The 26,797-nt window shown below is 49.4% G+C and overlaps 9 protein-coding genes across 9 annotated transcripts; 4 read left to right on the top strand and 5 right to left on the bottom strand.

The window, feature by feature from the left end:
- The first annotated feature begins 135 nt into the window (after positions 1 to 135).
- F9C07_2280371 (ABC-2 type transporter-domain-containing protein) lies at positions 136 to 6,867 on the top strand. The gene is made up of 3 exons (XM_041287835.2): positions 136 to 445; positions 495 to 3,981; positions 4,055 to 6,867. Exons 2-3 carry the CDS (start codon positions 2,248 to 2,250, stop codon positions 6,578 to 6,580), a joined length of 4,260 nt encoding a protein of 1,419 aa, XP_041139806.1. The 5' UTR covers positions 136 to 445; positions 495 to 2,247; the 3' UTR covers positions 6,581 to 6,867.
- On the top strand, positions 6,868 to 11,579 carry F9C07_2280370 (uncharacterized protein). The gene is made up of 6 exons (XM_041287836.2): positions 6,868 to 8,443; positions 8,640 to 8,805; positions 8,881 to 9,027; positions 9,106 to 9,581; positions 9,637 to 9,771; positions 9,835 to 11,579. Exons 1-6 carry the CDS (start codon positions 8,315 to 8,317, stop codon positions 10,582 to 10,584), a joined length of 1,803 nt encoding a protein of 600 aa, XP_041139807.2. The 5' UTR covers positions 6,868 to 8,314; the 3' UTR covers positions 10,585 to 11,579.
- Positions 11,580 to 11,796: 217 nt separating this feature from the next.
- On the bottom strand, positions 11,797 to 12,015 carry F9C07_11393 (uncharacterized protein; the record flags this gene model as incomplete). Its single annotated transcript, XM_071507612.1, has 1 exon — positions 11,797 to 12,015. The coding sequence occupies one exon, from the start codon at positions 12,013 to 12,015 to the stop codon at positions 11,797 to 11,799; it is 219 nt and encodes a 72-aa protein (XP_071366166.1).
- A 4,080-nt stretch (positions 12,016 to 16,095) lies between these two features.
- F9C07_11392 (Alpha/Beta hydrolase protein) lies at positions 16,096 to 16,929 on the top strand (the record flags this gene model as incomplete). Its single annotated transcript, XM_041283842.1, has 1 exon — positions 16,096 to 16,929. The coding sequence occupies one exon, from the start codon at positions 16,096 to 16,098 to the stop codon at positions 16,927 to 16,929; it is 834 nt and encodes a 277-aa protein (XP_041139808.1).
- Positions 16,930 to 17,060: 131 nt separating this feature from the next.
- Positions 17,061 to 19,035, bottom strand: F9C07_2061143 (major facilitator superfamily domain-containing protein; the record flags this gene model as incomplete). Its single annotated transcript, XM_071508653.1, has 4 exons — positions 17,061 to 17,151; positions 17,204 to 17,343; positions 17,404 to 18,778; positions 18,833 to 19,035. The coding sequence occupies 4 exons, from the start codon at positions 19,033 to 19,035 to the stop codon at positions 17,061 to 17,063; spliced, it is 1,809 nt and encodes a 602-aa protein (XP_071366165.1).
- A 1,333-nt stretch (positions 19,036 to 20,368) lies between these two features.
- F9C07_11390 (uncharacterized protein) lies at positions 20,369 to 21,216 on the top strand (the record flags this gene model as incomplete). Its single annotated transcript, XM_071507611.1, has 2 exons — positions 20,369 to 20,670; positions 20,712 to 21,216. 2 exons carry the CDS (start codon positions 20,369 to 20,371, stop codon positions 21,214 to 21,216), a joined length of 807 nt encoding a protein of 268 aa, XP_071366164.1.
- Positions 21,217 to 21,776: 560 nt separating this feature from the next.
- F9C07_11389 (class II aldolase/adducin domain protein) lies at positions 21,777 to 22,793 on the bottom strand (the record flags this gene model as incomplete). Its single annotated transcript, XM_041287827.1, has 3 exons — positions 21,777 to 22,133; positions 22,189 to 22,496; positions 22,586 to 22,793. The coding sequence occupies 3 exons, from the start codon at positions 22,791 to 22,793 to the stop codon at positions 21,777 to 21,779; spliced, it is 873 nt and encodes a 290-aa protein (XP_041139811.1).
- Positions 22,794 to 22,992: 199 nt separating this feature from the next.
- F9C07_2280366 (Mss4-like protein) lies at positions 22,993 to 23,758 on the bottom strand. Its single transcript, XM_041287828.2, has 2 exons — positions 23,501 to 23,758; positions 22,993 to 23,415 (listed from the first exon to the last, which is right to left on the bottom strand). The coding sequence occupies exons 1-2, from the start codon at positions 23,585 to 23,587 to the stop codon at positions 23,071 to 23,073; spliced, it is 432 nt and encodes a 143-aa protein (XP_041139812.1). The 5' UTR covers positions 23,588 to 23,758; the 3' UTR covers positions 22,993 to 23,070.
- Positions 23,759 to 24,953: 1,195 nt separating this feature from the next.
- On the bottom strand, positions 24,954 to 25,759 carry F9C07_11387 (uncharacterized protein; the record flags this gene model as incomplete). Its single annotated transcript, XM_071507609.1, has 2 exons — positions 24,954 to 25,044; positions 25,701 to 25,759. 2 exons carry the CDS (start codon positions 25,757 to 25,759, stop codon positions 24,954 to 24,956), a joined length of 150 nt encoding a protein of 49 aa, XP_071366163.1.
- Positions 25,760 to 26,797: the final 1,038 nt, after the last annotated feature.

Genomic DNA, 26,797 nt, shown 5'->3' with positions numbered 1-26,797 from the left:
TGGTTTTAGAAAGCCCTAGGAATACCCCTGGTGTTTGGCTGAAATAGGACAAACCACACTCGGAAGGTACTAGGCCATCTCATAGTAAATGCCGATGCCCGAACCGTAAGCGCACCTCTACTCGCAGCTTAAGAAGATTTCTCGTATTACTCAATTAGCGGACAAACGCCCTTGTGTCATGCTGCTATGCCTGACTTTATATATGTCGTTGTGGAGTTTCTTGAACGAAATGCCGACTCGTGGCCAGAGAATCTAGAAAGCAATCGCCATGGAAACACACCGAGAGAAAGAATTAAAGACATCGACGATTCTAATCTTGTCTTATCATCCGCTTGATAGCCAGATATGCCCATCCAATTAAGAGCAAGGGGTAGATTTACATTAGGTAGCTACTGGAGAGGTGGGTGCTTTCAACCATTCCATCACTCGAGTGATTATCTTAAAAGTCTCGGAAACCCTACTTCGTGACAGTGACCCTTTCTGATGGACTACAGTTATACATCAAGGGGCATGTAGTTGCTCCTAAGCCTTGAGAACGGGATGCCCCCAACAAGCTTGTTGAATTGCACGAGACAGCCCTGATTGCAGCAGAACATCTCCGAAACCAAGGGCAGTCGTATATGGGATCTGCGTTTGGTTTAACATGCACTCGGAGGATGCCTCGGAGATAATGCTTTCGTAAGGCACTACTAATCAATCTTTGCTGGATGACCGGTTGGGTATACAATAACGTCATACTGGCTGCTACCTTGTATCTGAGTTAATTTGCGTTCACATGAGTATAAGGACAAAGAATTGCGTTCTAGAAGCAGGGCGCGATTCCGTCTATTCGCAAGTCTAACCTTATCAGGAATAATGTCGGAAGCTGCCCACATCCGCCCCGACTTTCTTCAATGCCCTAACCAGTTAGTTAATTACTGAACTACAACGGATGACAAAGAAAAATGGGAAAAAGGGAAAGAATCCGAATATTAATAGAAGTCTCGGGCGTCGGTGTCAACCAAACACGAGGTATGGGGTCTTTTACGACGTAGATTACCAATAAGATGAGTCTTGGCATGTGTGAGAATTCATGCTTGATGTGAGGGATGAAGGTGAGCCACAATGCAGAGTCGATAGAGCAGATTCAGAGTTTGTCATGGCAGCAAATCATCGCCGTCGTATCGTACTTGCGCAAGTTCACCGTCTCATCTGGTTGAAGTTGATAGTCGAGATTTATGTAACATAAGCAGACGCCGCATGGTACTTGCGCAGATGATTACCTGGGAGTAGACATGTCGAGTTATTTTACGGATAATATCGCTCTCCACCTATTTCAGTGTTGGAACGCTTCTCGTTTCCTGTTTCGATAAACTCTCGGGGTCCGTCGTGGTGGTGGTGACTTTGCCCGGAATTTAGATAGGAACATGAACGTGGACTATAGCCCGCTTAACAATCGGCTGACGCGAGAATTGAAAAGATTAGGTAGACAACAAAGGGGCAAATAAAAAAAAAGGGAAAAAGGAAAATTTCTGCGCCACAGCCGAGACGATCAAGATAATTTTGTATTTACTATCAGATCAAATGGAAAATTTGACAAGACGTCGGAAGACAGCTCCCCGCGCTAAACCAGAAAAGGAGCATCCGCTGACTCAGCGGAAGCATTCGGACTTTGAAAGTCTCCAAGAAGCCAATCAAGAGCGCCAATTGAACCGTAACCGCTGAGTCATCGGAAGGGAAAACGAGATTGGCCCCCGATCGGTCAGTCGAAGGCCGAGTCCGAACCCAAACTATCCAACACTAAGATTCCTGATCGACAAATGAGTTTGCTGCTCGACATGCAAATTCTGGAAGGGACTTGCGTGTAAGCTTGAACGTTTCCCCTTTCCCATCCGTTGATTGGTTTGAAACGGCGCAGAACCTGACGGAGATAACCACTGGCTTTAGGCCCCACCGCTCGGAATATCGACCTTTTTCACTCCCTTTTCCGCGACAAGGACTTGATAGCCACGTCTAAGCAAGATGACGCCCCTAACAAATCCCAATAAACTATGGAGTCCGCTGGAGCCTCGATCCATCCCTGGTGGGTCGCTTAAATGTGAACTCGGTGCCGGTCTGGTTTCAGGCCCCCAGACCCACTCAAGGGCAATGTGCTTATATACTTCGTTGCCCGTCCCATCCTCGTGAGGGAGGATTTTCTTTGTCGGTGTGAAACCTCGCCAGAACGCTTCCTGCAGCCTGAATTGCAGTCCAAGCTTCCCTCAAGCCATGGAGGGCCAGGACTACTATGCGAAGGCGCCGCCTTCGGACAACAGAGATGATACCGACAGCACAGCTACGGTGATGGGTGATGAGTCTGCGCCAACCCCCCGCCCTGCCAATGTCAGCCGCGCCGAAGACTGGAGCTTGATGCCACAAGTTAAACAGCAGCATGAACGAGATGTGGCGTCCGGTTTCAAGAGTCGTGAACTCGGCGTCACCTGGAAGAATGTGAACGTCGAAGTGGTTAGTTCTGAGGCCGCCGTCAACGAAAACTTCCTATCCCAGTTCAACATCCCCCAGAAAATCAAAGATGGTCGCAACAAACCACCCCTCCGCTCGATTCTTCAGAACAGCCATGGCTGCGTGAAACCCGGGGAAATGCTTCTCGTGTTGGGTCGGCCGGGTTCAGGTTGCACAACCCTGCTCAAAATGCTCTCGAATCGACGACTCGGGTATAAATCGGTGGAGGGTGACGTCCGTTTTGGGTCGCTAACTCATAAAGAAGCCAACCGTTATCATGGCCAAATTGTTATGAACACGGAAGAAGAGCTATTCTTCCCCACACTGACAGTGGGTCAGACGATGGACTTCGCAACCCGGCTCAAGATTCCTTTCAACCTCCCTAAAGGCGTAGAGTCGGCGGAAGCGTATCGCCTGGAAATGAAAAAGTTTTTGCTGGAAGCCATGGGAATCTCGCACACGAACGATACGAAGGTCGGTAACGAGTATGTTCGAGGTGTTTCCGGTGGTGAGCGCAAGCGTGTCTCAATCATAGAATGTATGGCCTCTCGTGGGTCAGTGTTCTGCTGGGATAACAGTACACGTGGTTTAGACGCCAGCACTGCTCTCGAGTGGACTAAAGCCATTCGGGCCTTGACAGATGTTATGGGCTTGTCCACCATTGTAACGCTTTACCAGGCGGGCAATGGAATCTATGACTTGTTCGATAAGGTACTGGTCTTGGATGAGGGCAAGCAGGTTTACTACGGGCCCATGTCCCAGGCAAGGCCCTTCATGGAGGACCTGGGTTTCGTCTGCCGCGAGGGGTCTAACGTCGCTGACTTCCTGACTGGTGTGACTGTTCCCACGGAACGCAAGATCCGACCCGGATATGAGAACCGATTCCCCCGCAATGCCGACATGCTCCTAGCGGAATATGAGAAGTCTCCCATCCGTGCTCAAATGATGGCAGAATACGACTACCCAGACTCCGATCTCGCCCGGGAACGCACCGACAACTTCGAGATGGCAATTTCGCACGACAGGAGCAAGAAGCTACCGAAGAACAGCCCGATGACGGTCGATTTTGTTCAGCAGGTCAAGGCATGTATCATTCGTCAGTACCAGATCCTTTGGGGTGATAAAGCCACTTTTATCATCAAACAGGTGTCGACCTTGGCCCAGGCCTTGATTGCAGGATCCCTGTTTTACAATGCGCCTAACAATTCGGGAGGTCTCTTTGTCAAATCCGGTGCTCTTTTCTTTTCCTTGCTCTATAATAGTTTGTTGTCTATGTCTGAAGTGACCGATTCATTCAGTGGTCGGCCGGTCCTGGTCAAGCACAAAGGTTTCGCTTTTTTCCACCCCGCTGCTTTCTGTATCGCTCAGATCACTGCCGATATCCCAGTCCTCTTGTTCCAGATCAGCATCTTTTCCCTTGTGGTCTATTTCATGGTGGGCCTCACCATGAGTGCGTCTGGTTTCTTCACTTATTGGGTCTTGGTTTTTGCTACGACAATGGTAAGGGCTCTCCCATGGTATTTAATCAACAATGTTTGAAGTGCAGCCATGGGCTAACTGAATTGCACTATAGGTTATGACCGCATTGTTCCGTGCGGTTGGAGCACTCTTCACGACATTCGACGGCGCGTCCAAGGTTTCCGGTTTCCTCATTTCCGCTCTGATCATGTACACCGGATATATGATCACGAAGCCGCAGATGCATCCCTGGTTTGGCTGGATCTACTGGATTAATCCTCTTGCATATGGCTTTGACGCCTTACTTTCGAGCGAGTTCCACAACAAGATTATTCCTTGTGTGGGCACAAACCTCATTCCTACTGGTCCTGGGTATGAAAATGTCCCCAATCATCAGTCCTGTGCTGGTGTTGGTGGCGCTATCCAAGGCAACAACTATGTGACCGGAGACCAGTATCTGGCTTCATTGTCCTACAGCCACAACCATGTCTGGCGTAACTTCGGTATCCTATGGGCCTGGTGGGCTTTATTCGTGGCCGTGACCATCATTGCCACGTCCCGGTGGAAAGCTGCTTCAGAAAGCGGTAACACGCTTTTGATCCCGCGCGAGAGGTTAGATAAGCATAGCCAGGTTGCCCGCTTCGATGAAGAGTCTCAGGTAAACGAGAAGGAGAAGAAGCGTAACGACGGAAGCTCCCAGGAGGGTGACGATCTTGACAACCAACTGGTCCGCAACACGTCCGTTTTCACCTGGAAAGACTTGACATATACTGTGAAAACACCTACTGGTGACCGCGTGCTCCTCGATAATGTCTATGGATGGGTTAAGCCTGGTATGTTGGGTGCCCTGATGGGCTCTTCTGGCGCTGGAAAGACTACCCTCCTTGATGTATTGGCTCAGCGAAAGACCGAAGGAACTATCCATGGTTCTATTATGGTTGATGGACGACCCTTGCCTGTTTCATTCCAGCGCTCTGCAGGCTACTGTGAACAGCTTGATGTCCATGAACCGTTTGCAACCGTGCGTGAAGCTCTTGAGTTCTCTGCCTTGCTCCGTCAGCCGCGTGATGTCCCTGATGATGAAAAACTGAAATATGTGGATACCATCATCGAACTTTTGGAATTACATGATATCGCCGACACGCTGATTGGCCGGGTTGGTGCTGGACTGAGTGTGGAACAGCGTAAGCGTGTTACTATCGGTGTGGAACTGGTCTCAAAGCCGAGCATTCTGATCTTCCTGGATGAGCCGACATCAGGTCTTGATGGCCAATCTGCATATAATACTGTCCGTTTCCTACGCAAACTGGCTGATGTTGGCCAGGCTGTTCTGGTTACTATTCACCAACCTTCTGCCCAGCTATTTGCTGAGTTCGATACCCTGCTTCTCCTGGCTAAAGGTGGAAAAATGGTCTACTTTGGTGACATTGGTGACAATGGCCAGACGGTCAAGGATTATTTCGGCCGTTATGGTGCTGCGTGTCCACCCGGTGTCAACCCCGCTGAGCATATGATTGATGTTGTCTCTGGTACTCTCTCCCAGGGTCGCGACTGGAATAAGGTCTGGCTAGAGTCTCCAGAGAACCAGCGTTCTATCGAAGAGCTTGACCGAATCATTAGTGACGCTGCGTCTAAGCCCCCTGGTACCTTTGATGACGGCCGAGAATTTGCCACGAGCCTTTGGACACAGATAAAGTTGGTGAGCCAGCGTATGTGTGTGGCTCTGTACCGGAATACCGACTATGTCAACAATAAACTGGCCCTCCATGTTGGCTCTGCCTTGTTTAACGGTTTCTCTTTCTGGATGATCAGTGATACTGTCCACTCGATGCAGCTCCGCCTCTTCACCATTTTCAACTTTATCTTCGTCGCCCCCGGTGTCATTAATCAACTCCAGCCGCTGTTCCTTGAACGTCGAGACATTTATGACGCCCGTGAGAAAAAATCGAAGATGTACTCGTGGGTTGCCTTCGTGACCGCCCTGATTGTATCGGAAATTCCCTATCTCTGCCTCTGTGCCGTCCTTTACTTCGCATGCTGGTACTACACGGTTGGCTTCCCCACTGACTCCAATAAGTCCGGCGCTGTCTTCTTCGTTATGTTGATGTACGAGTTCGTCTACACTGGAATTGGTCAATTCATCTCCGCCTACGCACCGAACGCGATTTTCGCCTCCTTAATTAACCCAGTGATCATTGGAACCCTCGCCTCTTTCTGTGGTGTCATGGTGCCCTACCAACAGATCCAAGCCTTCTGGAGGTACTGGATCTACTGGATGAACCCGTTCAACTATCTCATGGGTAGCATGATGACCTTCACCATCTTCGATGTGAATGTGAAGTGCAAGGACTCTGAGTACGCCCTCTTCGATCCCCCGAATGGCAGCACCTGCGGCGAGTACCTCACCGAATTTATGCAGGGCATGGGCGCTCGCATGAATCTCCTGGATGCGGACGCGACCTCCGGTTGCCGCGTGTGTCAATATACGAGGGGTAGCGATTATCTTCTCAGCGTCAACTTGATGGATTACTACTACGGATGGCGGGATGCGGCTATTGTTGCCCTGTTCGCCCTTAGCTCGTATGCCCTTGTGTACGTTCTCATGAAGCTGCGTACCAAGGCCTCGAAGCAGGCAGAGTAATGTGGCCGAACCACTGGATGGGGTGAAGACCATCCCCTTCCCTTCTCTAATTGTCCGTATAATATTTGGTTGCTTGCTCTTCTTTATATTCCCCGAACATAATTCTGCCGGATTAGACTAGCGTTGTCGATAGATCGCTGCATTTCTGGTGTTTGCCTTTTTATTTATGATAGATATACCAAGTGCTAGAAGAGCTATGAGCTGATGCGCTTCATGTGAATAGAACTGATTGAGTTGATATCATGGCATTCATTGTAGGATGCGTATTTAGGGTGTGCGAAATAAGTTATCGTCGGCTGAAAGTCATCACCGTAGTCAAAAGTCAGCAGTAACCTTGCACAGGCATCGTCAGATTTACGAGCTGCATGTTGAATGGTTGAAGAAGGTGGTTCCGGAGGATCGCTTGGTGTTTTGTCATGTTAGCGATGGGCGGGCATTTTGAGTGTGGTGGGTGTTGCGGTGGCTGCGGTTGCCATGCGGTAGTGAACGATATGTATGTATTGGCTTGATACATACTACCGCCGAGGCTACATGTAATTTTACAATCATACTAATATTCTCCGAATATCTGTATCGGAGGAACTAACTCGTAGCCCTACTAGTTACAGTATAATAAGTTGACTTGTATATGAAATACGATTGAACGCGGCTGTCAACATTTTAAGGAAAGTCATTATATGAAACGAACACTCCGTACCTCCTATTGCAGATGTCATGAACAAATTTCATCATGCACAAGTCACACTGCCGTGCCCACCTTCCTCATAGCGCGGCGGCGGATTCGTCGCAGATGGATTCAAAGCTGACGAACAAGGACTGGACTCAACTGTCAAGTACTATTCCATCACACAACTCGTAACTCACATAATCTAAAAGACCAATACGTCAAATGCCTTGAACGAATACGTGAATATATCTTGCGGAATAGAGTATATGATTTTCCTGCTCAGTCATGGACGGGGATAGATGGTATAGAGGGCCCATTGACTACCGCCAGGACTTCTTAAGCGTAATCAATATATACTTGCATTGCAGGCACATGACTTGTTCTTTCTCTGCAAGGTCGTTGCTTTTTTCCACCACAGTCATTACCCGCTGCTACGAGCTTAATCTGCGTGTCACCTTCAGCACCGTCAACGAAACAACTCGTATGAGGCATGACAGACAACCACCGTGAGCTTGATTGTATGAGGGTTTGCCTGAAATACCTCAGGCATCAATAAAGGTATCACGTGTGGCTCAACAAAGCAACGCTTACCCGATGCGGCAGGTGAGCAAGGTCACGGGCCCCACAGGGCGGAGACAAACCGCAGAATAACAAAAAGAAAAAGAGTTCGAGATTCTCGCGTTGACAGCAAACTTTGACAGCAAATCGCAAGGTGGGTGGCCCTGGAGTCCTGGACCCAACGGTCCCGGAACGTTATTCATTAACAGGGGAAAAAGGACTGGGGAACGGTCGGACCGCCCTTTTGATGGATGAGTTGTTGCACCGTTGAACCCACATGGTGATGACGCCGTCGACGCGGCACCGTCTATGCCGTTCCGTTATTGGCCGCCCGCGATGAACGCTGCTGTAAGCGAAGCAGGGAATCTCTCGGACATGTTCGTTGTGATCTCGCTCGCTTCGATCCTGCCGTACCGTTGGCTCCAACCCATGGTGAACCCGACTTTCCCATCCCTCCGCCTGACTCTGGGATCGCGACGCGACCACCGGACCCTCCCCCTATTCTTCCCATGATTACCCACGATTCTCGAGCGTTGCCTGTGTCCGGATTACCGCGGGAGAAGAGAGCCGCGGTTGTGCCCTCTCAGGCCCCTCGTCAGGTTCGATCCTGTAGGGTTTGTCGACTGCGCAAGGTCAAGGTACGTTCCGAACCGATCGTGGTCTGAGCTTCTCGTTTTAGCATCACCGTTGGCCGACCCCATACCATTAATTACCATAAAAATGAAATGAAAATAATTTCATGATCATAATTTACGTCCCTTATCGGCTCTAAAACAACGAATCCTCCCCCGACGGGCCACCCCGACGCGTTGTGAAACTGACTACCCATGATAGTGCGACCGCGTCAAACCCTGTCATGCATGTTGCGCCCATGGCTACCCATCCAAGTGCGTGTATGAACCGGGCACAGACGAGGATCCCCAGCCCATCAGTCAAGCGGATGAGATCCGAAATCTGCGGGCGGAGATCCGCGACTTAACGGCCCGCCTGAACAACAGTGGTAAGTGGCCCCAACTCCCCGCATGACGAATCATAGAACCATGACTCGCTGACTTGGCATTGCGTCGTTCCTCAGAGCGCCGGCACCGATCGGAGCGGCGTCAGGCCCAACTGCAAAGGCTGTTTGCGACTATACGCTCGGCCCCGCTGGAGCTTGTCGATCGACTAATCACTCAAATCCGTACTGGCCCCAGCGGATCGAATGAGCTGGAAGGAACAGAAGGTGTGTGCGCGATGGCGTGTGCGCCAGTCCAAAACCGTGCAGGGCAGCTGCCAGGCTAACTTCGCTTGGTGTATGCAGCTTTTATCCACCAACGCTCCCCTGATGAGAACAATGACGATATTAGCAGAGATAACGATTACTGTGCATCACGCGGGTCAGGGGGCTTCGATTTCAACCGCAGCCCATCGGAAAGCAGCGAAGATTCATCATCTTCGTCGATCATTAGCATAAACAACTCGTCCAGGCCAATGTTGGACGTGTTCATTGAGCGGTTTGTGGACGCTTTTAGCCCGGAAGTGGATGTCAAGTCGGGTCAGGCGGGAGCATTGCGACGCGCAGCGGAAATTCGCATGTTTTCTCCGCTTCTGATGGATGCATTTGAAGTGGTCTCAGCAACTTTCTTCGGTCGGTCCATTCAGGACCCGCGAATTGAGAAGTCAGGCACTCTGCTGTATGGACGTGTCCTGCGCAATCTACAAAATGCCTTGTTTGACCCGGAACGGAGCAAGGCTGAATCCACTCTGGCCACGGTCATCCTCTTGATGGCCTTTGAGGTAACTCTCTTGCTTTCTAGTGTACGGTTTCAATTACTTAACCATCGTTTTTAAGAGCGTCGAACGGACCTCGCAAGCATCGCTGCAAGCGCATGTGCACGGTGCTGTGCGTTTAATCGAACACCGCGGACCTGAGAATCATATTCACGGGGTGGAGCACCTCCTCTTCGCAGAACTGCGTCCGTATTGGGTAAGTTTGTCTGGTGAAATGAATGCCATGTCGAGCCACGCATGGACTAACACGTCCAACCAGGTTGGGGCGGCCCTCGTCCGCCGTCAGCCTTCATTTCTTGCAGAGGAGGATTGGATCAATGTACCCTGGTCGGCTGGAACGACCAAGAAAGACATCCTCCACTACCTGTTAGATTTAACAGTCGAGGTGCCATCCCTGTTGGCGGAATACGACGCTTTGGAAGTTACGCGACAGTCCGGGGTCCCTAGTGCGCATGAGATCACCGTTAAACAGGCGGCACTGTGGAATGGGGTTACCAACCTCACGTGCCGGTTCCTCCAGTGGAAGATCGACTGGGTCGATGCCTATCCCGACGGGCCGCCCAAGGAGGTGCCCGCGGAACCCAATGATCACTTTCCTATCTTCCGCTGTCGCGATCTCCGTACCGGTGCCGTCATCACCCCGACCAAACTTGTCTACCCCAATTTACGTCTTGCTCAAACGATGTGCCTATATTACACCTCGCGGCTCATCTTGTCGACGGTCGACACCCGACCGGACGACGATCGTGTGGGGCCCGCGCAGCAGTATGCTCTGGGCTGCGGCATCTGCCGAACTCTCGAGTGGTACATCTTAACGGCACCAGGCAACATGATTAACCGGCTTGCCTTCCCCGTGCGCGTGGCCTGGGAGGTGTTCCCCGACGGCGGACCTGAACGACGATTCATCTACGACGTGTTGAAACTAGTGGAGAAGCGTCATTCGCTCGGTTTATGGGGAAGTGGGATGTCGGAGCTATCGCCTCGGGCCGGATCACCGCCGAAAGCCTGAACTGGGGCCCTTGTACAGAACTAGGATGAAGATGTTGGCGATCGCAGGCACGAAAGCTGATGCTTTGAAGGAACGAAGTTACGAGCGATATGAACTTGGTTAAAAGTTAATTTTTCTTTTTATTCTCCCCTGCGAGAGCGAGGTTTACTGATGAAGACCGAAGGGGCACAAGCCTTGACGTGTCTAAGCATAAGCATAATCCATATGATGTACAATAATCACGCAGCTCTTTCGGATACTGACGACTTAATTATACCCAATTTTTTCACCGTTGACTATGCCAAGCGACTCGAAGGATCAATTAGCTCCAACCCGCCTGAGCCAGCCTTCCTAAGCCATTTGTTTTGTAATGACAGCTAACCTCAAACTTAGTTTTGTGAGATTGCTTAATCTTTCTGTTCTTGTCTCTCTCCGATCATTAACTGAGCCTTGTATGATACCCATCAACTCTAAAAGCTATCGAAGGAGTACAGGAAGGCACTGAATAGAAGGAACCGTATAGTATAGTCGAACAGTGAACATCAATTCAAATAACTAACCCCTGAATCTCGTAAAAGCATAATGCACTTTGCGGGCAGGCCCGGCTATCTACACAGAGACGCCTCAGAACATGGTTTCACTTCAAAGAGCATGCTGTACTATTTACAACCTTGGGGATCACAAGACAAAGCCAGATGACTCAATCAGCTTAATACCGTTCCATTAGTAACGATATCGATGTGCCGCAAGTAGGTGGTTTCGCCTTTTTCCTTCCAGTGCTTTTACCTTCTGTGGTCATCCCCAGGTGATTGAGGGCTGATATACTGATGGCTTAAGTTGTCGAGAAAGCGAATAGGGAGTCGCATATAGCTGATATCGTAAGTTGATAAAAGCAGATTCATATTTTCTTCCATCAACCCCAAGATCCTTCATCCAGGAAGAGCCTCGAGGATTTTGAAGGTGACGACAGTGATCCTTATTACACACTAAGTCCACACCTGCATGCCCATCCCAGTGGTCTGCATTGGTGACTTTCTTGCTTGACGGTTAAAAGAACCAGACCTGCATCGTCATGTGGTCTAGCGGTTCTTTCAGAGGTATCCGAAAGGCTGTGAGTGTAGTTTAGGCATAAATCATAGGACACGCTCCTCAATCACGAGTATTATGGAGCAGATATATGAGTATTGCAAAGTCACATGTCTTCAACCGCCCAGTGGCTATCTCATTCATCTGCTATGCCGCGCTATCGACCACGTTGTTCGACGATGCGGTGCTGAGTACCTGGTGACGCTTGCCAGTCTCGGAATTTGGGCGGTACAGGAAGATAGTCAGGGTTCTTAGAAGCCAGTACATCTTCCCGGTGCCGGGTGGACCGTGAATGAAGTCGAAACCGCCACGCAGATGTCTCAGGGACCCAAAGGCGATTTCCTGCTCCTGATTGAAACCGCTCATTTTTGAGAAGCGCTGTGGAACTTTCGATGACCCATTGTCTCGAATAATTGGTTTCAGGCAGGGCGTTGTTACACAGGTCGTTCGCTAAGAGTATGTCCCACAGCTTCCTGTCCTCAATTCTGAATCTCGGGAGCTCACTGTACCATAGGAGACCCGTCCACGATAGTCTTTGAGACACCATAGCCAGACTATAAGGTACGTCACTTGGACCCTTTTGAAACAGTTGCTGATGCTTTAGCAAAGGTTTCCTGGTTATTGTGGGATGGGCAATTTGGATTGTCCCATTCGCTTGAACTGCACTCTATCCATGCCCTCCTTGGTGGGTTGCATAATCTAGGAATTATGTAACCCTTCTTGGTCATCCTTCATTGATTGTTGACTTCAGGCATTGAATTGTCACATACGGTGCACGAGTGGATCATCTCAAATCCTAAGATGGACGCCAGGGGGAGTTAAATTTTCTAGATTTGGCCGAGAAGTCCAGGTTTACTCTGTTCACTTTCGAACACCATCGGAAAACGTAGGGTCTCCTTTCCGGGCGTATTTGGTGTAGTAAGGATATGATGTAAGACGCCAGCAGTGGTCTGGCCGCAGCACAACATACCAGTAATAGTAAGCTGGGTCCATCCGGACAAGCTGTTGACCTGTCGAGTAATACATATTACGGAGCCAGCCGTGATTCGATCCTCCCGCCGGTACCCGTTGGTGTAGATACATGCGCGGTGGTGTCTTCACCAGCGACCGAACAATTGTAGGCGGGACATGTATGTGGCCGAAGTCATGGTAGACATCATCGGAGGCAACATTTGCTGGGATTAAAACCGCAAACTGCGAGCCCGCACTTCAATAAACATTGGGTAGCCGAGGCGGCTCCTCCTTTAAGATTATGATCGCTTGCACGCCTCATTTTCGCTATAGTAGATAATATACTCATACCGTGCAAGGCCATCGACCAGAGAAGCCTTGAAGACTTGGGCATTTGATAGAACTTGAACACCGTGTGGACAAACATCATCAAGGAGTTCATCTTCTTCATCGGGGGTGCTTCAGCAGACGCCTGTGACATGAAATGGGTGATATTCAGCTGGCCCCGTGGGCCCGCTCTCAAGTACAGGATGAAGGGAAGAAGGACCTGCAGCAGACAGAATGTTTTCCCAATCCAGGTGGGGGGCTATGGTGCAGTCCTCGATCGCGTATTCTCGTGCTTGATAGTCACTCCAGTGACCTAGCTCATATAAAGAGCCGGGAAGCTAGGCAACTAGCCTATGACCTTGCATGGTACTGGCTGGCAAAAATTCCGTTTGAGTATTTCCACGTCTGGGGTCGATCTGCTGGCTTTGTAACAGTTTCGAGCGGCTAGTTGAGCTCAGGAGTCTATTTCATGCCCTCGATTCAGGTCCAAGTCTCAGTGGTAGCCAGCCCAGTGGAAGGTTCAAAGTTGTCGCCATGGGAGCATCGCCGTCATCGCCTAGACCGTCACCCATTCTGGTAGTGATGGCAGGACCAATGTGGGCACGATGATAGAAAGTGGGCTTGGGGGGGTGGGGGGCGCACGACAGCAAGGCAATGTTTGGAATCTGGGCATGATGCTTGCTTCATTTCGAAGAACAAATTGTAGGTCTATCGTGATCGCTCTTCGCTAAGGCAAAGAAAAGTTAACGAGTTGTATTTCGCTTGATAGGTGACACTTCCTACCTACCTTCGGTTTGCACGAATAATCAATTATGCTCTAGGGACAGAAGCTCGAGGCTTTGTTCTCTCCTGGCTCAGCTCAATGAAACCTGTCCCGCTAAGTTCCTCAATGGATGGTGCGTTCATCTTGGATGTTCTATCGAGGTACCGGAGACAGAGGTGCTGTCCCCTGTCAAGGCTCTTAGAATTGGACAATCATCGTCATCATTGTTAGCCTTTTTCATCATGGTGAAGTACCGAGTTAAGTAAAGTGATCGTTGATGCCCGTAGGTATGTATAGTGTGAAAATTGTATCTTGGTTCAACCGACGAGTGGCTGAAAATTAAATAAGAAAAGGTATACAGCGCTAGATAGCGAGTACAGATAGCCAGGATGACTATCTAACCGCACGTGTAGGTGGCAGGGTATGTATACCGAAAGATCGAGTGTCTAAGGCGAAGCACCTCAAACAACCTATCTACCTGAGGGTTTTGTTGCTTGATCCGCGATGGCTGTGAATCGAGTCCTCGTATCTCGAGGTGATCTAGCAATCGCAAAGTACGGGTGAAGCGTCGTCAGTCCAAGAAGCATGCTGAATCTGAAAAGGAGCCGGGAGAAAGTGACAGAGTCTGAGGTGGATGGCAAGAAAGAAATCGCTTTGAGACATCCGGCGGCGATGCAGGTGAATGTGAGTCTAGTAAGGCAAAGAGGCAGCACCAGGCGTCTGAGTACAGGCTGTATTAGGAGGTCAGTTAGCGTGGTCTGTGACCGAGAAGTTGTAGGATATCGGGGTAATATATACCTGTGCACACCAGGTGGTTGTGTTAAGATGCAATCGAGGACACTAAATGTGGGGGGTACATCCAATTATATCATCTGATGAAACGATGCCTGGCCGACTGTTGAGAGAAAAACATATGTTGCAGTCTTAGAATCAGTGCGAAACTAACAGTCAAGCTGACGGGTTTCATTATGGTACTTAGCGTGTCGATGTCTGGGTAGGCAACGTAGAAGTTAGTACGACGCATGACTTGTTGAGGAGTGAGCCAAGTCTTCGTATATATCACGATGCCTTGTATAAGGGGTTGTTGATCACTGGCCGTCTCGGGAAGTGGGAGGAGGACAAGGGATTGAATACATACATGATACGCTTGTATGTCTGCCTCTCACTATCTCTTCTAGATACGTTGTCGGATTGCTGATTTTCAGCACGCACGCCTGCGCTTCTGGTGAAGAGGTATAGTAGTCTAGTGGTGGTGAGAAAATATCTCGGATTAGGGAGATCCAGCATTGGCCAAAACCGAGATCTGCTTACACGTGGTCTTGTTATCATTGGAGATAATACCTCCCCAAAATTTGCTCTGCTTGAAGGCTTTGAGGCCAATTCGGGTAACGAGCCAAAAACTATACAACGGTCAGGTGTTGTTGTATTGAGAACGCCAATGCCGTGTTTGTCCAGCATCTTCTTTAGTACGTCAGAAGATCTAGTCAAAAGACGACTGCGGAGCCTTACCGGGTACTTAAGGAACCAGAATCATGCACTGTTTCAGATCTAATGACTAGGGAATGTGCGTTTCTCAGGTGGTGGAAGGCGAATTTCCAAAAAGAATTGTTCCATGACTTAGATTCGAGATTCACCGGGGAAAAGATATACTTATTCACAAGACAGCCAAAACAAGACAGTCATCGCTGAGGAAAGTATAGAAAACCCAAATCATTGTTGTACAGTGAGAGAACTTGATGAAGAAGACATGTGTATGTAGAGAAAAGGAGGTTTATATATTCCGCTGGAGCAGCTAAAGACAGATGACTACAACGTGACCGATGAATGTTCACTCAACTGCCTTGAATTTCCGCCTTAGTATAAACTTCAAACAGTATCATTTGACATTAACCTAACAGACAAACGAAGACAAGCCATGACAGCTGACAGGAAAAGCACTGTAACCTTTCTTGCTTATTTCCAGCCCCCAGCCGAGGCTCGAGCCAATGCGATGCAGGGAACCACTCAAACAATTTCCAATAGTGTGGAATAGCGGCGGCCCTAATCAGTAGTGCCGAGTTAGGATCCATGATCGGGCTCCTTTTGGGAGACTCCACCTCAGCGAATGGATCTGTATGGTTCCTGAAGCCGATCGCTATTCTCCTGATCGGATCCATAATCTATTTTGTTTTTTTCACGATCCATGCGAGGTCCACTCCAGCTGAGGAATGCTGGTCGGTGCACTGTCTTACTTTCTTTTTTTCCCTACTTATAAGGCGACATGGACCCTTGAATTTGTCGCGGTTCTTTGCATTCCCCTCGTTTCCATACATTCATTATACCCCCATTCCTTTCGTTTGTACATGCACTACGCCTGCATACCCACACTCTTTTGAAAGTTAATCGGAATACAATAATTGGCCACAATGAAGTTACATTCCCTCCTTCCCCTGGCCGCCCTGCTCACCCCTTCCTTGGCAATATTCGGCATCAATGACTTCGAGTGTGAACTGACATCGGAGCACCCGAACCCGGTTGTCCTCCTCCACGGTCTCGGGGCCACGTACTACGAAGACCTAAACTTCCTCCAATACTGGCTCCAATCGCAAGGCTACTGCACCTACGCGCAAACCTACGGCGCATACGACGGCTTCCCGCTCCTCGGCGGCCTGCGCCCGATCAGCGAATCCTCCAGCGAAATCGCCGCCTACATCCGCGACGTGGCCGACAAAACCGGCGCCAAGAAAGTCGATCTGGTGGGCCATTCCGAGGGCGCGTTCCAATCGCTCTACGTTCCCAAATTCCAGGGGGTCTCGGGCCTCCTCGATAAGATTGTGGCGATCGCGCCCCCGACGCACGGGACTAATTTCGGTGGTCTGTATAATCTGGCTTATCTTTTCGGAAATGTTTCCCGGGAGGTTGTGGGGGACGTGTTGAGTACGTTTGGGTGTCCGGCGTGTGATGAGTTGGGTCCCGATGGGGCTGCCGTGAAGCGATTGAATGATGGTCAGCCTATCCTGCAGTCGGGGAATAATCTGACGGTGATTGTCTCGAAATACGATGAGATGGTTACGCCGCATGAGACGTCGTGGGTGGAGGGCGCCAATAATATCTACGTGCAGGACTTCTGTCCCCTTGACCCCGTCGGACATATTGGGGAGGCGTATGATTTGAATGTCTGGAACCTGGTCAAGAATGCTCTCGATGGCACGCCGGACAGGAAGTTCATCTGTGTGATTGGGTCGCCAGGAAAGATCTGATTGTGGTCTGTGTGAAAATGGAGTTCGAGAGCAATCTTCTCTGTATTGATATCAAAAGTATATAGTCCCATATGTACATGCATTAATGTATAGTCATCAGCATCAACGTCGCACATATCGCGGCATTAGAATTATCGGGTGCAGGTCTTTTCGTCCACCAGGGTTTCGTCGGAGGTTCGTGAATCGTTGCTTTGGTTGTCTTGAACCAGGTTGTGTCCGTCGCTGTAGCTGGTTAGCGCAAGCATTGTAAACAGGATGAGAGATATGTGCGTACCCGAGCCTCTTGTTCGGTATCAACAGAGAGAGGATCACGACGGGAGCGGACAGCGCCAGCGCGGCGATGGTGATGTACCTGCGATTGTTAGCATGCATCATTGAACCACCTCGAGAGACATACCCCATGACATCGGAATACTGAAAGAAAGGTTAGCAGATAGCTCAAGTCAAACAGCAAACAAAGGAAGATGAACGTACAGCTCGGTTTACCGCATTTCGCTCCGCCGTTCCCCAAGTCGGCAACGTATCCGTAATGGAGTTGTACAACCGGACGACGGTGGCCTCATCAACACTGTGTCCGAGATGCAAACGCAGCCGGTCACGCAGTTGATTGGAGTAAATGGCACCAGCGATCGCGGAGCCGATCCCATTGCCCAAGAACGATCCCAGCAGGATGAGCGACGTAACCTGCGCCAGTTCGGCATGAGACACAGAAATCTGTGCCGCGACGATGACGATCGTTTCTATCATGCCGCTGCCAGCGCCCTGGATCAGCTGCACGATGAACAGTTCCGCAACAGAGCTCTCGTTTTTGCGCAGACGGACCATCACTCCGTACCCGACCATTCGGATGGCGGCGCCCACCACCCCGATCCATTTGTACGACCGTAATCGATACATGAGCAGTCCGGTGCCCATCCCCACCAACGCCTGCATGACGCTGTTGGTGTAGTTGAGAAACTGCGCATCACGGGGCGAGAAGTTGTGGGACACCATGGACCAGACGTACAGGTAGGTCTGGGTGGTTCCAAATCCGATGTTGTCAACGCATGCCAACGCCATTGAGACCACAACGGACAAGGTACGGAAGTAGTGGGTGGGGACGACCGGGTGGCGGGCAAAGTATTTCTCGTACGGATACAGACAGGCCAGAGCGATGGCGCCAAGCACTATCAAGACGACGACCCACGGAGTCTTCCAGCAATCGGATGTCGTGGCAGCCAGGGTGATGGGGATCAGGACCAACGCAAATCCGCCACTCAGCAGGGTGATGCCGCCAAGATCGATGCGCGAACAGAAAGTGAAGAGATTCAGTCTCTCAGTCAGGATGAGGCCAGAGCGTTTAGCCCGTCGTTCGAAAACCAGGAGGGTGACAATGATGAAACTGGCGCAGAAGGGCATCAAGATGGCGAACATGCCGATACCCCAGCGCCAGCCGATGCCATTAACGACACTCTCGACGATGAATGCCGACACCCATGGCGTGATCAAGAAGGGAATGTACAGGATGTTGTAGACAAAGCCCCGCCAGCGCATGGACGAGATGTCCGACACGACGGTGGAGTTGAGGATGGCCGTGCCGGCCTGGCCGACGGAATAGAATACGTAACCACCCGCATAGATGTTGAACGTTTTGGACGAGGCACAGAGAATATACGACAGAATGTAGCATGTGATGGTAAAGATGTATGCCTCGGCTCGCCCCAAGACGTCCGAGACTTTGGCTATGGGCGGTTTACTTACTGCCGTGATAATGCTAGCCGCAGTGTTGAGCGTGGCCAGCACGGAAAGATGTTTGAAGTCGGACGTCGCGAAGTTGCGATAAGTCCCTACGGTAGAGTTGTCCAGTTCACTAAGCGCATGTTAGAGCTACATAGAGGGCTTTGAAGATCACCACAAGACTCACAAGATGACCATAACCAGGACCAAGCTGAACGGTATGAGGTAGTTAGCTGGATCGTACTCGTATAGGATACTGGCAGTGCATACCCGATATAGAGCAGATATCTTCCCTTCCGGCCGCCCACAGCTTCGACGGCCTCGATTTTGACCGCTCCAGTCGCTTTTGGTGGACTGGATTCTGTGACGTTGATTTCGAGCTCGCCGCATTTCTCATTGTACAGCGAGGAAGGATTGGAAGCATCGTCGTTCCCCGACGGATGGAAAAACCTTCTCCAAGTAGCCAGCATGTTGGCGACGAGTACACCCGTGCAGTACCAGTGGTAGACGGGAGATCGATAATAGAAAACTACTGATTGCGCAACAGTATCTTCATCGTTACAACCGGGGGGGTTGTAAGTGATGGGGAGAAGTGGAGAAAGAAAGAAAAAAAGAAAAAATGGAGAGGGGGGAAGAAGAGGGTGATTTGAAAGCTTGGATGAATGGAGAGTGATGAAGAAAGCAAGCAGGGTTTGCAAAGTCGGTTAGTTGGTTGAATGATCGACACGGTCAGATTAGTAGTAGGAGTAACAGTCTGTCCACAGTTCTCCAGTGAGGGGTTGTGCCAATCCCTTGGCGACCAGTCTGCTGGACAGTCGCTGATGCCGTCGATCACATCCGGATCGACGTTCAATCTTCTGCTAAATGATCATCCCACACAGCCAGCGGTGGAGATTGTACAGCGTCATTGGCACCTCGATAGTCGGCTCGAAACTAGTCCTTGAAGTGCCGTCGTGAGTGTCGGGCTAGCCTAGCTGCAGTTGACTAGAGTAGTATTTTTTTTGCCAAGAGAGTTGCCGTTTCCGGACTCATTAGCCCTATCTCGTTAATTCAAGTTCTTGATGGACGGGGACGATGAAAAAACTTTCTCTTCTTCCTTGATTTTTCTCCAAGCGACTTCCAACTAAGCAAAAGCTCAGCTCTTGGTTGCACATAGTACATACATGCCTAGTTCCACTAACATCGCATCGCAGGACAGGTTCATCCGATCAGTGCTGAAGAGGTGGAGACCCAAATGCTTGCTTATTTATGCATCTCTAATGCATGGTGCCAGTGAATCAGACATCCTCCGAAGATGCCCGACTTGGTGGAAAAATATCCGCCACAGGGCATGGACATGTCCCGTACCTTTGATTGACTTGACTTTGATCACAACAGAAAACGTGCCCAACCGCTAGGTGTCGATTAATGGTGCCTCAGGTATCCAGCCATCATGCCATCAAATTGGCCAATGAGACCGAAGCAGTCATTTAACCCGAAACGGCAATCCGACCACACGGCAGGCACCACGTGACGTCAGGGCGGACGCGTTAAGAAGAAGCAGTGAATACAATCCCTTTAACACAAAGACCAAATTTCTTCTCGACGGGCATCTGCTTCTGCCCCTGATGGAAATGCTGAACTACACCCACCTGCTTGGTACCCACTGGGACCACGCCTCGAACAAAGCGACTTCAACATTGACCAGTGACCGTGTGATCGTGGCTTTCGCATCACAGACGCCATGGCCTCGAATTCGGTGATCCCAGTCGACCAGCCTAACACCACTGCAGAGATCCTCCGTCTGCAAAATCGATTGACAGACATCCGCAACCAACGCAAAATACTGGAACTACGCAATGAGATTGCCCGCGAAAGCCAGCTGTTGGCCGACGCTCAACACCGTCTGCAAGCGACAGAATCACAAATGATGACCGGCGATCGCTCCCTCAATTCATCGCATACACCTACTCGACTTACTGCAGGTAGTGCCATACCAGCAGATAAGGGCATAAAGGCAAGCCATCGGACTCGAGACCCAAACCCGTTACTGGTAATAATAACACTAGCGGCAATGTCATATCTAGAAGAGAGGTGCCAAAGCTTCCCATAAACAAAAAGTACTGTGGACGGGATCGATCATCGTATATCACCCTGGTTAGCAACTTGCGAGGTTTCTTTTGCAAACATGAACAGCATTTTGCTTCTGATAAGAACAAGATTGCCGAAGCAAAGAGACATCTATCTCGCCTTATCCTCGATGAATGGACGACACTTGAAGAGTCTAGCGGACGAACACATACATGGGACGAGTTCTGCTTCTTTCTACTACGGCAAATTGAGAGGCCGGCAACACCAAGGCTGGCGCGCCATCGATGGAATGTCACTCGAAAACACTGCGATGAAACCGTGCAAGACTTCGCAAACTATCTGGTGATGCTGGAGGACGATTTCTCAACATCATTATCTGAGCACGAACGCAGCCAGAGACTTTGTAATGGCATGAGCAGTTCATTGCAAAAGAGAGCAAGAGATGATTCTTCATTTTTTACTTTGAGGTATGCCGCACAGGTTGAGTTACTGGCAAAGTAGGAAAAGGCTGGCCCTGTCGGCAAGATGTGAATTCTTGACTGTTGGATACGAGAGATGGAAAGTGGCGAATTGCAACTAGGTGACAACTCTCGGCCATTTCCGTTTCTGTGATCTACTGTGTGCTTGTACGAGATGGATGCTTGATGGCTAGGAAGCGTTGCAGCTTCAAGAGGGAATGAAACCAACATTAAGGTTTAATGTGATTCTAGTCATACCGAGCATGAGAGCTTTCTACAATTGTTTTCTTCTTTCTATCTGATTCGTAATGTTTGCAACCTTTCCCTTCCCCACATACTAGACTAGGACAACTGACTACAATCTCCCACTAACATCTCTCCTACTCTCAACTACTCGATACCAACTGGTCTTGTGTGCAATGCGTTCATCCACTTCAAATGTAATGGCATGCATCAGTAGTTTGCCTCCAAAGATGTTCTACGTTGTTCAGGAAAAAGGAAACTAACGTAGCTTCATCCTATATGACATCCGCAGGAACTAGACAGCGCTTCGAAGAAAAAAGAAACATTCATTAAGACATCTTGGATAGTAAAACAAGCCCACTAATTCAAATAACTCCCCTTCGTCTCTTCATGAATCACATCAAACAGCGGTTTCGCGCTGAAATAACCCGCCAAAGGCGTCCCCACAGATTTATACGTAAAGGCCGCATCGGCATCATCCACCTTGATCGTCTGTCCTCCTCGTCCCGCCGCCGCCGCATCAGCCAATAACTGTGCATAACAGCACTTCTCCAAGCTCACGAACCAAAACACCGTCTCCTCGATCGTATTTCCAACTGTCAAGAGACCATGATTCTGTAACAGAGCCGCCTTCTTGTCGCCCAATGCTGCGGCGATATTCTTTCCTTCTTCCTCGGCGAGGACAATGCCATTAAATTGTTTGTACACGACATGATCCTGTACCATACGTTAGTTATGGAAGCTCGGTAAAAGAAGTCCCGGCCAGACTAACATTGTAAAAGGCACACGCATCCTGAGTGATAATATCCAATGGCCGACCGAGACTGCAAAACGCGCGACCGTGCAGACTGTGGCTGTGCGCTGCGCAGTTGACGTCTGGACGAGCAGCATGGATGGCCGAATGGATCATGAACGCGGCGGCGTTGAGTAATCGGCATGGGCCACCGTCGATGACCTCCCCGGCATGGTTGACCAGGATCAAGTCAGAGGCCTTGATCTGAGAAAAGGCGACACCAAATGGATTAACCCAGAATGTGCTGGGGTCGACGGGGTCGCGAAGGGTGATGTGGCCGGCCACGCCTGTGTTGCGTCGATATATAGTCAGCTAACCGATTATATCGTAACTCTGAGACAATAAATATATAGTGGGGCTTGTCTGGTGGTCATACCCTCGTCGTATCCATTCTTTCCAAAGATGCGGAACGCCGCTGCCAGTCGGCCTTTAAGGTATTCACGCTCTTTCACCTTGTCTTCGAATACGGGTGGTCTGGGAATGTTCATCTTTACTTTGGCTTTCTCGGCGCCGGCCTCCTGGGTAGATTCCCGGGCTTGGAGAGTGATGGGGGGAGCGGTCTCGGTTGCAGTTGGGGGCGCCATGTTGCTGTCTGTTTGTTCGACGATGGTAGATGTAATGAAGTTGTCGTGACTGGTCGAAGGACAAAGTGGCAGTTGTTGGGGAAATCAAGATTAAATGCTTATCTGATAAGGATGGAGAACGCGGGGTAATTAACCTGATTAGAGTTACCGAGCAGAACCCGAGGTTGTTCTCTATATTGATTACTTTGGTAGTAATCATACTGCAGTGGATAAAAAGAATATAATATTGCGATCTCCACATATAATCCTCCCTGCAAGACAAAACAGACAAGATAAGCTACGGCATGGCCTCAATCTTAGGCACGCTCCCGATCTGATCCACCCATTGCTCCCTCCGCTTACAGAAGATTTCCAAAGCCAAGCCCAAGTCACCACGAGACTCTGCATCTAACGTGCCCGTCTTTACAGTAACAGTTCCTCTCCCACCCGGCTGCGTATTAAGCGGGGACCCACAATCCCCGCAGAAGTGCCTCTGGAGTTCATTGCCCAGACTTCCAGACGGATGGGCGTAGATCTTGGGGGTTCCGGCCGTGTAGGTCAAGGCGGGTTTGGGGACGATCAGGTTCGACGAAAAGGGGGCACCCGTGTTTCGTTTGCAGTCCTCGCAGTGGCAGAGAGCAACCTTAGTGATGAATAACTGTTAGTTTAGGGCGGATCTAAATCATCAAGAGCATGGCGATAGGTGGAGCGATGCTGATCTTGGGTACCTTGGGGGATGGCGCGTCGGCGGGGAGATCCACGCGGTAGGTGATCTTTCCACACAGGCATGCTCCGGTCAAGGACTTTGAGGCCATGGTGTGCTTGTGTTTCTTTCGATTTAGTGTATAAGTATCTGGTAAAATTGTAAATTGAATATAAAATGTTCAGGCAAAATAATTATGTCTCTGGGATTTGAGGCTGAATCTGCGGGAGAAAGAATTAGTCTTTCGGACAGCTGTCATAAAACCATTGGAACTTAATGTCTACCAAATACGAGCCCTCGTGTTATAATCATACATATTAAACTGCAGGGATCGTCATGCCGTGCAAAGCCAATCATACGCTTCACAATGGCAATACTGCTAGAATGTAGTAGATTGCGGGGAATAAGGAAAATGTCATGGCGAAACCAGCTTGCCCACGTTTAAACCAGGTCAATTTCTTCTATCCCGGCTAATGATGCTAGTAAAACAGGAGTATAACAAGCACCGGTCTCTTCCACCTTTCTATCTTTAGAAAAGAACTCATCAAGAACAAAAAACAGACCCCTCTTTCCCTGAATAACTCGATGCGTGGTCATCTATGATAGGTCCAGCTGACAGACTTACCTATCTAAACTGATGGTTACGATGACTTCAACTTGTGTTCAGAAAACCACTGAAAGTACCAGTCCTTTGACCCGAGTCCAAGGGGGGTTACTAGTAATGGCAGGATGCTCGCATATTGGCGGTTTGTAAGTGACGCCTTGATGGAAACCTCCGTTGAATGCGAAACACCGTGCCAGTTGGTACCTGAACTGTCAGGATTACGCGCAAGCTTCAGGTCGTATATTGCACAAATAGAGTACAATGCCCAATAAAATGATCGCCTGAACCTCTCTACCAGAATCCTGTTCCATCACGAACCACATTACATTTCGTCGGTAATGTTCACTAGAGCGGCTCAGAAACAGCGACGAATCGCACATGAACTTTGATGTATCATGGAGTTCATGCGCTAATGAACTTGGACACGTTATAGACGGCATTAAGGAACCTGCCCCGAAGCTCAATATAACAGCCCCAGAGCCCTATAGCGACACCAGACTTCGCCCTTGTACATACACCAACCGATCAGCAGACCCAGCTGCCGGATTCACCTTAGGGAAGTCCAGCGTGTTCTGTTTAATGGGGCTATGTAACGGGATACCATTATCCGATGTGATAGCGTCCTCGTTGCACTGTACTTCCCAGGCTTTTCCCATAGTACGCGTGTTGTTCAGAAGTCTATTAAAATATATCCGGGTCTTTTGCAAAATTGGTTCTCGTGGCGGTCTCGTAGATCAGGTCTAGCAAATTCTTCATTGTAGTAGAGGCACTTAAGTTTCTCACTTATGCGACAATATTTAAGCATATGACAGCAAAGCTGCACAGAAGTGTGAGAAGCCTTTCTATACTCGCAAGTGTGGTCCCCTTTTAGCCGCTATATTCTTTGGGTCCTTGTCTGGTCTATACGCCCTCGACAATCGGACGACTGGAGCACCGTGTTCATGTTTCTCGCGTCATATGTATGCCTAGCACGCAGTTGCGGTGCATATTTAGTCTGATTACGCTGTCATTTGCTGACGCCATCTTTGTCTCTCGTGCCGGGATCGGACATAGCGCATATGGCGACACAGGAGGATTACCCCCCACGCCGCCAAAAATATACCTAGGATGATGCCTAGGCCAAGTGCAGCCCCGAGGGCTGCAGAGGATACGGCTGCCTCATGATTGGCACTGAATGCACTATTGCAATTTAGGGTTTGTAACTAGATATTGAAAATAGTAGGTATCAAAACCTGTATCTGCGTGCTCGGTCTAGTAGTCTTCCTTTATCCAGCTAGATACTATGTAAATTTAGTACCATCAATGAGTTGAATTGGATGTAGATAAGGGAGGAGGCGTAAGTATAATATTGCGCAGCTGCTGAAAAAGATATGCAGCTCTTTCTACGGGGAATGGTGAGGTATTGGATGACTCCGACTCTGATGTGATAAATGCAGACTAAGGGAATGTGCTGTTGTATTGTGGCACGACTGCTAGATATTGATTGATATAATTCACATTAGTTTGTCACTTACTGTGATGTGTGTAGGGAATATTGGCCTTTGTTCAAATGTAGCATGGCTTTCACGTCATCTGGAACATTTTTTATTTAATCCTTCTTTTAACTTTGGAGACTACCTACAGGGTATCTGTCAAAGGTTCACCAAGGTCCATCACATATTCCTGGTTAACACCCATCATAGTGACGGGGTAGCTCAAGACCGCATGGACTGATTTGTCGAACGGCTGAGTTATCGGCGTGGCTCTTCTTCCAATCAATGAATAGCTCCGTTCAGCGGAATAAAATGGCTACTGAGAGCGACTACAGACTCGACAAACTCGTGTATCTATTCCGAACCCAAGCCAGAAGTTCGTCTTATGTTGAGAGCATCTGCGGCACTCGGTATGTCTGTCCCAAGATAGAGTTTGCCTTCACAGAAGCTGACGCCATCTGTCTAGGTATGGAAAGGCTGGGAATATGGCAAATCCATGGAGACTGTACTGAGTACGATCCGCGACCCTTTTATCCTACAAGGATATGAGGAGCAAACTAGACGTTCCTTAACAAAACGTACTCTACATCCCACCTGTTCTACCTGTGAGTAGATATGGTGTATAATGCTCTATACCTGAGCTCGAGTGGATGCCATATTGCTCATAACGCTGGCTCGAAAGAAAGGCTAGGATTTAGCCAGTAATGTCAGACAAAGGAAAAGGAAAACTTGCCTCAATTACATTTACCTGGTTTCTTAAGTCCCTTATTGGCAGTTTGAACAATAAATCAAACTACAATGGCCACACAGGGACGAAACTCACATTATCAGGGCCAAGACGGATTATTCCCTCTGGTATGGCGATACAAGGCGACTCGAGTCGAATGTGGTTTGTTAGCCAGCTTCCCTTTTCATGGGAGTGATAAGATCCAGATCGTATCCCCACGAAACTTCCTCCCCTTTCCTCCCCATTTATTTGAGTCGTTGATATACCATTGCAACGGCGGGAAGCTATATTGGCCTGACCAGGGCATTCTGAATCGTTGGTTCAGAATTATTTGACCTTTTGGCCTTGTGGAATATCGGGCCCTGGCGATATCTCTTACAGCCATTTACTTTCTTTAGTCGTTTCCCAGGGCTGAGGCACCTTTACTACCATCCCGCCCACACGGCGCACGAGGGTTACCGATATAGATACCGTTCCAAGATTACTCTCTCTATTATTTAGGAACATCTGGATGAAAAC

The sequence above is a fragment of the Aspergillus flavus genome, chromosome 1, assembly GCF_009017415.1.
Source record: "Aspergillus flavus chromosome 1, complete sequence".
NCBI classification, from domain to species: Eukaryota; Fungi; Ascomycota; class Eurotiomycetes; order Eurotiales; family Aspergillaceae; genus Aspergillus; species Aspergillus flavus.
The sequence above is the reverse complement of the archived record's forward strand: the minus strand, read 5'-3'. Positions and strand labels throughout refer to the sequence as shown.

Excerpts from the sequence above, each read along its gene's own strand:
- F9C07_2280371 (XM_041287835.2), top strand. The coding sequence starts at position 2,248 with ATGGAGGGCCAGGACTACTATGCGAAGGCGCCGCCTTCGGACAACAGA. Across the intron at positions 3,982-4,054 it reads TGGTTTTTGCTACGACAATG|GTTATGACCGCATTGTTCCG; the intron begins GTAAGGGCTCTC and ends ATTGCACTATAG.
- F9C07_2280370 (XM_041287836.2), top strand. The coding sequence starts at position 8,315 with ATGATTACCCACGATTCTCGAGCGTTGCCTGTGTCCGGATTACCGCGG. Across the intron at positions 9,582-9,636 it reads TCCTCTTGATGGCCTTTGAG|AGCGTCGAACGGACCTCGCA; the intron begins GTAACTCTCTTG and ends ATCGTTTTTAAG. Across the intron at positions 9,772-9,834 it reads CAGAACTGCGTCCGTATTGG|GTTGGGGCGGCCCTCGTCCG; the intron begins GTAAGTTTGTCT and ends ACGTCCAACCAG.
- F9C07_2280366 (XM_041287828.2), bottom strand. The coding sequence starts at position 23,587 with ATGGCCTCAAAGTCCTTGACCGGAGCATGCCTGTGTGGAAAGATCACC. Across the intron at positions 23,416-23,500 it reads CCGACGCGCCATCCCCCAAG|GTTGCTCTCTGCCACTGCGA; the intron begins GTACCCAAGATC and ends TTCATCACTAAG.